This window comes from Xenopus tropicalis, chromosome 7 (assembly GCF_000004195.4).
Source record: "Xenopus tropicalis strain Nigerian chromosome 7, UCB_Xtro_10.0, whole genome shotgun sequence".
Classification (NCBI taxonomy): Eukaryota; Metazoa; Chordata; class Amphibia; order Anura; family Pipidae; genus Xenopus; species Xenopus tropicalis.
Window position 1 is genome coordinate 78,912,218 of NC_030683.2, and position 10,275 is coordinate 78,922,492.

The window sequence follows — 10,275 nt, forward strand, 5'->3', positions numbered from 1 at the left end:
TAAAGTAAAAACCCTAGCAACCAGAAAATCGCTGAAATTCAAAAAAGATAAACAAATAGCGAAATAACTGAAAAACCACGAAAAAAAATGAAAACAATTACAATTTGTATCAGAATATCAATGTCTATATCATACTAAAAGTTAGTTTAAAGGGATTCTTCACCTTGAAATGATGTGCAAGTTCCTAAACTCACGCGTAGTTACGCGTAATTACCTCAGCTTGCACCCAAACTTTTTTCCTCTAATTGGGTGGGTTTTTGGAAAAAATAAATGTAGCACCTTGAATCTGCCATGCTTGGAGGCTCAAGCAATGATTGACCTACCCCACATTGTGGTATTTTCTTGACCAATAATCATTTTCAAAACCATATTATTTAAATAATCAAATACTCAAAAGGGTGCTATAATACAATAGTTTCAGCAGGCTGTTGCATTCTGCTGAAAGAAAGCTTTGGGCAACTGTACTATGTTATAATGCTAATAAAGTGGGTCTAATCTACACAAAGATCACTTTTTTGATGCATCAGACCTAACCAAACTAAAGGTGCCTATGGTGGGCAATATCAGGCTAATTCCATCGTGTGGCCCCCGATCCGATGGAAAACTCAAACCTGCCCGACAGAGATACTGGTCAGTAGGCTCATCGGGGACGCCCATACACGGGGCAGATAAGCTGCCAATTTGGTCTGAAGGACCCGAATTGGCAGCTGAAACCTGCCAGTGTATGGCCACCATAAAGTGAAGATATATGTGTTCAGTGCCAAGCAGCACTCCAAAGCCTGCTCTACTTTCCAATTACTCACTAAGTAAGCCAGAATCACTCAAGTTTTTTTATTGAGACTTGACACTTGAAAAGTCACCAGGAAAAAATGTAAGGAAATTATCATGACTCTATTTATAAAACACCAGCTAGTTACACAACCCTTTATTAATTTATAACAAACGGGGTCTAACAGTTTAACAAATAAGCTTTACAGAAGAAATTGGTACCTAAGAAACATGTATATTATCCTCACATAGGTGATTACATATAACACATAATTATGGGTGCCATATTTTTGTCCTCTTTAGCCACTTTTTCCCCTTTAATCTTAATGCCACACAATTTGTATACCACTTGGACATGTATGTATGTGTATAAATATATATTTAATATGCAAACCTTAAAAAACGGCAAACAGCAAACTGCAGGCCTTACTTTTATAAATAGGATCACTTATATCAGTTATTCCTAATCTTATCACACACTTTTACTGTTTAAGATAAGAAGTTCTTTATTGTGTTTTTCATGACGGCACAGAAAAGCTGCCAGACATGAAAACATCATGACCTTCATACAATTAATGATTTTAAAAACCCCACACACAGCACTAGTGCAGCACTAATACTCACTGGGTAGACAATATAGTAACACAGTAGTTATGTTGGGGGGAAAAAAAGAGACATGCGTCCATTGAGTTTTTTTTTTTTTTGGTCTACATGAACTACATGAAATCTTCCTGTTAGCTGATCCAGAGAAAGGAAAAAAAAACCTTCCCCAATTTGCCTTAGAGGGGAAAAAAATTCCTTAATAAATACAATATGGAAACTGGCCCTGTCCCTTAATCAACTTGCGCTAAAGCTATTTTTAGAAACCCTGAATTTTCTTACTTACTAAAAAGCCACCCAACCCTTCCTTGAAGCTATGCAATAACAGTACAACCACTTAAGGGAGAGAATTCCACAATTTCATAACTTTTTTGAATATTATGATGGAACATATCCATGAATGCCTGAACTATTTTACAGGCAATTGAAAAAGACACATTGTGAGCCTCTGGAAGTAACCCAATTGAAAAGATTGCAAATACAAGTGTACTGTACTTTGCCAACTGTGTACTCTACAAAAGTAAATAGCACTCTGTTGTTAATATGTAGGAAGGTATAACTTCAGGCAAACGGAAGGACCTGAGGGGTCAGCCTGCCCTGGGCATACTCTATGTATGCTGCAGGGCACATAAAGGATCCACATTAACCTTTTCTTCACTTGTGACAGAAGTGTTGTTCCCAATTATGTTTTCTTTAATGAAGTGTATGTAAGACTTGTTGCTACAAGCTGACAAGTTTGTGCAAATCTTCTAAAACTGACTTAACAAAAGCATTTTAAAAGTGTATTGTTTTATTTTGTCTTTTGCTAAAAAAAAACGGACTTATTTTAGGTGGCAATTTTTACTAGAGTCTGCTAAGAATGGTATGTTGAAATTACCATTCACCTGCAGGGCAGCATATAAATTCTGCACAACAGCTGGTATGTACAGCTACTCCTCCTAATTTCAGCTTGCTTTCATGCCTAGAGTTGTACAGTCACTTGCCAGCTACATCTTTGCCTCCATTATTCTTTTCCTGCCTTCAAACAATAAGGAAGACGTAACAGCTCACAATTTCTGTTGGTGCTACTGCAGACAGGTCAACTCCTCCTATTTTACTGGGGGCCAGCCTCCCCCCATTCTCCCAAGTTTTCTCCGTTTCTCCCTGAAGTTGTGTGCGCATGCACGAAAATCCATTATTAAAGCACATGTAAAGCCTACATTTGCCTACAATGTATATCAGTTGAGCATGCCTCCCCCACCCAAATGGCATCATTTATACTGCATATATCCCCTCCACTTGCCAGCACCATCACATTTTAAATCTTAAAGGTATTAACAGAATCAGGCAACACAAGATCAATAGGAAGGGCATTACACAACCTCACTGCCCTCACTGTGAAAAACCACCGCTTTTTAAAGTGTAAATATGGGAAAAACACCTCCTTTCCTGACAATTACTGTGCAGAATATTTTGCAAAATGGTAACGCATTTCAACCTGTTAGAATCATACTAAGGATTTGTCATCTGAAGTTGGGAAGATCGAGAATAGGTGCCAAAATGAAAAAGTCATCACACTTTAATACAAGATTCTCACTTAACATTATTTACAATAAATCCATCGACTTTAAGCATCAGTAAGACACAAAAAGAATGCTTAAAACTGCTTGTATTATAGCGCAGCACACTGCATCATAACAGAATACTGCATGCTATATGCAAGAATTTTTATATTGTGGTCTCTTGCACTGTGTTTTATGTCAAGAATAATGTATGAAATAAAACAAGCTCACAAACACTGGCACTGGTCCCTTGTAGCACTATTTAGCACTCACTTCTTTAATATGCTAGTGGCATTATTTGCTTTATTTTCCCAAGACTCCCACATTGAGAAACAAGATGAATCAGTGTTTGTACAAATTAATAGCAGATTGGATAGGCCACAGGTGGACATCTAGCCACTGCAAAAACCGTTTTACACAATTCCAAAAGCTTTCACACAAAGGTTACAAATCATGCGGAGAAGCAATCACTGTAGGAGACCAATCCCTTTGGCAAACAGCTGTCTTACAGGGTTACATTGTGAAAGCTCAACTTTCTCTGAGACATACAACTAATGCACACGACAAACTGTTTCAAAGACTAGATATTCTAGACCCGTAATGATAGAATCTATAACGGGCTGACTATATTAATTATGCCGCGTGATTCCCTTTTCATGCTAGTTTATTACAAGCTTATAAGAAATCCACATGCTGAAGGGCTATTAAAAATTCATATAGAAGCTTAAAACCCCAATGTCTTGTTTTAAGAGAGGGATAACCTGTCAACCCCGACATGCCAAACCAGCATACAAGTAGAGCACCGTTGTCGGATACCCTGGATGCATGATATACTTAAAGAAGAAGGAAAGGCAAAGTCACTTGGGGGTGCCAAAATGTTAGGCACCCCCAAGTGACTAACCGCTTACCTTGTACCCCGGGCTGGTGCCCCTGTTCGCAGAAAACAGCACCAGCCCGGGGTACCTGGAGCGGATCGCATCCTGCTTCCTGCTTCCGTTGGCTGAAATGCCAGCGGTCGGCGCATGCGCGGTAGAGTGAAAAGCCGGCTTTAATGTTTAAGTTCGGCTTTTCACTCTACTGCGCATGCGCACGCGCACGCAGCGAATAACAAAGGAGGAAGCGATCACTGCTACCCCGGGCTGGTGCTGTTTTCTGCGAACAGGGGCACTAGCCCGGGGTAAAAGGTAGGCGGTTAAAGTCACTTGGGGGTGCCTTTTACTTTATTTCTCCTTTAAAAGTTTGCGCCTCCCTAAAACTTTCCATAGGCACAAGTCACATAAAAAGGTGGCTCCAAATGTCAGGAACAGGCTTAAGCGAGCCTCAAGCATGTTCCTCAATTTAGAGACTTATTTTGTGTGTTTTATGCAACAAAACAAAATCATTTGAATATTTTGTATATCAATTAAATATTTAGATTACATATAGCTGTATAGTTTGGCTAACTGGTTAGAGAATAATGTGTATTAGGGTACTGCAAGAACTGATAATTTTACTGATGTGATTAAATTAACTTAAAGGAACTTGCTCCCATGTTGCTCAAATGATATTTGTTGCCTAGATTCTAACACAACAATAAAAGGACCATCCAGCTAATGGAGCAATAGCCAAACGTGAACCTTCAACAGCCTGTCACCATTTTATATAATCAGGTTTCTGTACATGTGGTATAAAAGACAATTAATAATACTAATATTGGGTCCCTTATCCAGAAACCTCAATTATAGAAGGTCTTTCCTCACAGAGTACACTGTAAGCAAATAATTGTAATTGTTTTATACCATTTCATTTATTAAAATTCAACACCCTGCAGTTTAGTAAATGTAATAAAGAAGAAAGGAGGATCGCTCTGTGTTGCTCTCTGAAAAGCCAACAGGAGCACCGGCCTGGGGTATCACATCAGGTAAGTGATTACAAATAATATTTGGTATCCTAACTAATTACACCTTCCTTCTTTTTTATTAGACTTGTACCTGTGTACACATTAGAGCATCATTTCAAATTTGAGAGTTTAGGTCCCCATACACCATAAGACCCGCCCGTTTAGCGATGTCGCCAAGCAAGCGGGTCTTCTCCCGATATCCCCCACCTATGGGTGGGCGATATTGGGAGAATCCAGGGTAATTGTAACGGCAGGTATAGGAAAAGTCGGTCCGGGGACCGCATCAACTAGCTGACGTGGTCCCCGATCCGACTAGATTTTCTAACCTGCCCGATCGAGATCTGGCCGATTTGAGGCCAGATATCGGTTGGGCAGGCCCGTCGGGAGCGCCCATACACGGGCTGATTAGCTGCCGAATCGGTCCAAGGGATCTTATAGTAAAGGCCTGTCTACTATCAGCTCCTGGTAACAATGCATTATAAAGCATTTGTCAGGACTATTTCATCCCTAAGCACATCTACCAAAAAATACCTACCCAGTGCAGTCTGAAACAAACATTTGTACTTTTCAGAGTGTAATATATCTAAAAACAATTTTACTGCAGTTCCCAAAGATACATTAAAAAATAAAAGGGGTAAAGTTATGGTTTGAATAACCAACCTTTAGGCTGAATCGTTATAAAGAGACATACATCTTTTATTGCTGCCCTTCTTTTGTGCCAGACAAGTAGGAAATAAAAGTAGCTGCTCTTCATCTCCTCACATGTGCCATTCACTTGGAGATCTGGTATATCGGCAGATTAGATTTAACTGAATCGCCGGTACAGGTATGGAAAGCTTTATGGTGGATACTGAATACAAGATGTTGGACAAAAACACAATTCCAACATTCCTAAAAAAGTGACACATGCTTGTTTTGCAACAGATACCTTACATTTTAATAGGTTTGAATTATACTGCCACCATTCTGAGAAAAGGAAATTCTTTACTGAACAATGCACCAGTGTGACTTTTTTTTATTTAGATTGTTGGATTGTTATACATCAATCTCACTAGGAAACAGTAACAAACATAAATTATTAGCTACTATGTAAGAATTCTTTCCAAAAAATGCAAAGAACATGGTAAAAAATACATTCTTTACTGCCAAATTATGTAATATACACTAGCCTATACTGCTAAGAATATTTCAGTATCTTTTACTGGAAAGTATTGTGCTGCATACATTTCAATATTGCTACATTAACCATTGTGCCTTAAACACACAAAAGTATATGAAAGTGCAGCAAATTTTATTCATGAGTGAATGCTGTCATGTTACTTCCCTGTGCTAAAGAATTCTTAATACAAAAAAAATAACACCATCAACTAACATCGACCAACAGAGCTGCATTATTTAAGTAAAGCTTAACATACATTTAAAGATTTGTTGTTTTGGCAAAGTCGAACTCATCATTTGATAAAAATACTTCTTATATAAAATACCTCATACTCCCACAGCAATAAATAGACCATGGGTGGGTTTTAAAACTCTAAACTCACATTTTGATAAATTTGCCACTAAATCTGTGAATACAGTAATGAACATATATTGTCATTGAAAGGGAAAGATATGAAGTACAGGTATCAGATCTATAATTGAAAATGCTTGTTATGTGGGGTTTTCTGTAATTTTTAAGTTTTTACTTGATTGAAAAAAAAAAATATATGAAAATAACACAAAAAAAAAAACTTCTCGTCAAAATATTACATTAAAAGTTACCTATAGGTCATGATTGTTACTTGAAGTTCCTAAACCTGACTGTTTTGCTGACCTGACTGTCCCTACTCAACCTGTCAATTAGTGCTAATGGACAACTGCTCCACCAATATGGCATCCCCCTCAAAGAGGAACATAGGGGATCACAGAGGTAATATAAAAGCATCTGGCAAATACTGTTATCCTTAAATTATAAACACCATGCAAAGATATAGTTGTAAAAAAAGTTTAATTTCTGATGTCATTATCTCTTCAAGGCAAGGAGAAAAATGGGCTCAAGTATTTTCGGAAACCTTGGTCTGGGTTTTTTAAAGGGGAACTCCTGCATCAGAACCACAATTTGTTAAAGAGCACCACACAACAACAAAAGCCCTAATATATCACTGTAATCTGTTTCTTCAAAAAGTATGAATAAATACAATTTGGGGAGGAGGGAGTAAAACATTGATATTTCAATTGGTAACAACTTCTCCGCAGTTTACAGACAGTATGCAGGAACTTTATAACCCACAATGTTTACTTTTAAAAATGGTTAAGATGTGTTTAGGTGGAGTTCCCATTTAAAAAAAAAAAACAAACAAAATCACAAGTAAAACTTAAAAACTTATTATTTTATTTTTCCAATTTATTAATACATTCAAGATTTTCAGCCTCATTGAAAATGAATTGAACAATGTGATGACATGCAACTCTTTTTTTTTCCACGACAAAACGAGAACTCAACCCAGAGGGGGGAAAAACCCAAGATCACAGAAAAAAAGTTGGCCATATTTTGATTTTTGTCACCACGCTCAGTGGAACCTTCAGGTTCAGCCTGAAGGTCATTTAAGTTTAAAGATGATTGTTTCATAGCTGAACTATAGAAGTGTAATTGTTTTGACAGTAATATTAAGCCTACAAGAGTTAACTGCATTTTGGTTTGCATGTATTATCATTCCAAAGAACAATAATACAGTTTTATTAATTATCCCTATGCTTTGCTATGAATGTGTTTTTCACTCGCCCAAAACCCTGAAATGAAACAGACAGGTCTATGCATATGTGTGTTTGGTCTTAGCAAGTTTTTTTAAGGTGTAGAATGCGACCACAGGTTTGGGATGCATTATCCAAAATCCAATTATGCAAAAATCTCCAAGGGATGGCCATCTCCCATAGAAGCCATTTTAAGCAAATAATTTTAATTTTTAAAAGTAATGTCCTATTTCTCTGTAATAATAAAACAGTACCATGTACTTAGTCTTGCTGCATGAATGCTTTGGTGGAAAACAATCATATTGGGTTTATTTAATGTTTAAATTATTTTTTTTGGAGACAATGCATGGCGATTTAAATTATAAAATGACCCCTTATACAGAAAACCACAGGCCCCACGCATTCCAGGTAATAGTACAGTACCTGTACTGTAAATGGGTAAGTTCTAATTTGCTCCCTTGCATCATCAAGCATGCATGAGGCCCAATAGTCAAGGTTTGGAAAATTTGGGACAACATAAAAGCATGATGTTCTGTTTACAGTACCAAATTGGCCTTCCTTTAAACAATGCGCTACTGCTAGCACTTTCACCAAAGGATATAACTAGTTATTTCCTGTGTACGGAAGCTAGAAATGTAGGGGTGAAGACACAGTGGGCTACTAGAGCAGCAAGTTTTTCAAGGCTACTAAACTCCAGAAAATACCCTGCCATAGACAATACTGAGTATTGCCTCTGCTAAAACACACGTAGAGACAATTATCAGTAAATGATCAGCGTTGCCTTTTTAGTAGCCACAACAAGTAGCTGCGTCTTCACCCTAAGGGTTCTGGCACACGGGGAGATTAGTCACCCGAGACTAATCTCCCCGAATTGCCATCCCACCGGCGAAAATGTAAGTCGCCCGTGGGATGGCACAAGATTTCGGCAAATCGGCAAAGTTGCCTTGCGAGGCATTTTTGGCGATTTTCCAAAATCGCGCTGCCACGTGTGCCATCCCACCGGCGACTTACATTGTCGCCGGTGGGATGGCAACTGATGGCAACTCGCCCGCGACAAATCTCCCTATTCGCGGGCGACTAATCTCCCCGTGTGCCAGAACCCTAAATGTTACAAATCTCAGCATGCGAAATACAGATTAATGAAAAAAATGGCAAATAAACCATGACATAATTACCATAGCAAAGACTCCTTAGTATGAAATGGGAACAGTACAGAAAGAACAAATTTTAAGCATCTTTTATATACATATATATGAAAGATGCTAACAATTTCATGTTTCAAATTTAGAACACACATATATATATATATATATATATATATATATATATATATATATATATATATATATATTTTAATATGTTCTTTAAAAAAAAAAGTATCTGTTAAACATAACCATGTGCAACTCACCTGTCGGAAGCTGCAGACTGTGTTCCACTCATTGGGTCCCTCTGGGATGGTATTATTTTTTACTTCACCAAGCAAACTTACATCTTATTTTAAATGTCATTAATTCTTCAATTTTGGAAAGTGTACACCTGCCTTAAAATAGAGTCTGAAAAAGAGTAAGTTGGGCTGTTGAGGATTCCAAGTTGCCATAAAGAACACTAGGCACCGGTAAGATGATGAAGATCTACAGCATGATTTGCCAGCGTCTCTCAGTGTGTTGTACTGACGGCCAACACGTTTTCACCCAGATATGGAAGTTTGCAACTCTGGAGCAGCGGTGCAGCTTTCATTAGTATCGAAACCAACCCCAAAAAAGTGGTGACAAAAGTACAGTACTTGGAGATAAGGAGAGGTATGTCTGAAGCGGTCAACGCGGCTGATGATTTCAATGTAGAATACTGAAGAATGCTGAAGTGACCTCAGTCATGCATAGGTATATATTGTTACGTACTATAACTAAAGAACTAAGCAAAAGCACCTAATCGTCAAAATTATTGCCTTTTAATTCCGAATGAATCACAAATGAGGTAGGGTTGAGCATTTTCTTAGCCTAACACTTAAATGACAACTACAGGGGGTCGCACCGCCTTCAGAATAAGTACTATACTCATACCGACCAAAGGTCCCGCCTTTCGCGGGACAGTCCCGATTTTCTTAACAAAACCTGCAGTCCCGTATCGCTGCTAAACGTTTCGCAGCGCCATTACTGTCCTGCTCCTCGGCTCCTGCCTGACAGCTAATCCCAACGTCACGAATCTCATCTCGCGAGACGGGGCGTCACAACTATACGTATGGAAGCGCGGTGACGCAGCACGTAACTGGGGGGGCCAGTGACGAGTAGCGACGGAGGAATTTAGTTTTCCACAATTATAACTTTTTAATTATACGCGGGACTCTTTGCTCGATACAGCATTGTGCGAGTTCGTACTGACAATTCGTGTTTCTGTTCGGCTGGCAGTTCTTACTTATGTCAGGAAAAAATAAAACTATTTTCCCTGGTGTTTGCCAGCAATACCTTCTGCCAGCAGAGCCTCAGCTCCCAAAACTGGCCACAGCTGAATAATCTATTGTTTTTGTCTGGTCTTAGAACTTATGCTTGTGCCAGGGAGCTGGGAGAGGCACTTTGTTTTTGCCATAGTGGGTGTGGGCAGAACCCCAACACTGAATTTGCTTCTGTTGATCAGCTAGTGCCCCTGTCAGCAGAAAACTGCACTGGCTCCGTTTAGCTGTATGCTCCTTTCATTTTTCTTTGTGATCCCGGAGCTGTACAATATAGGTATGGGATCCCGTTATCCAGAAAGCTCCGAATT

General features: G+C 38.6%; 1 protein-coding gene across 7 annotated transcripts in view; it reads right to left on the reverse strand.

Annotated features, from left to right (window-relative positions):
* arhgef12 (Rho guanine nucleotide exchange factor 12) overlaps positions 1 to 9,736 on the reverse strand; it is a 105,854-nt gene extending 96,118 nt beyond the window's left edge. For 6 of the 7 annotated variants that reach the window (XM_031905189.1, XM_031905188.1, XM_031905187.1 and 3 more), the window contains exon 1: positions 8,927 to 9,736. In XM_031905189.1, coding sequence (XP_031761049.1) covers positions 8,927 to 8,958 — 32 coding nt within the window. In that variant the 5' untranslated portion in view covers positions 8,959 to 9,736. 7 annotated transcript variants of the gene reach the window in all.
* Between the last annotated feature and the right edge of the window lie 539 nt (positions 9,737 to 10,275).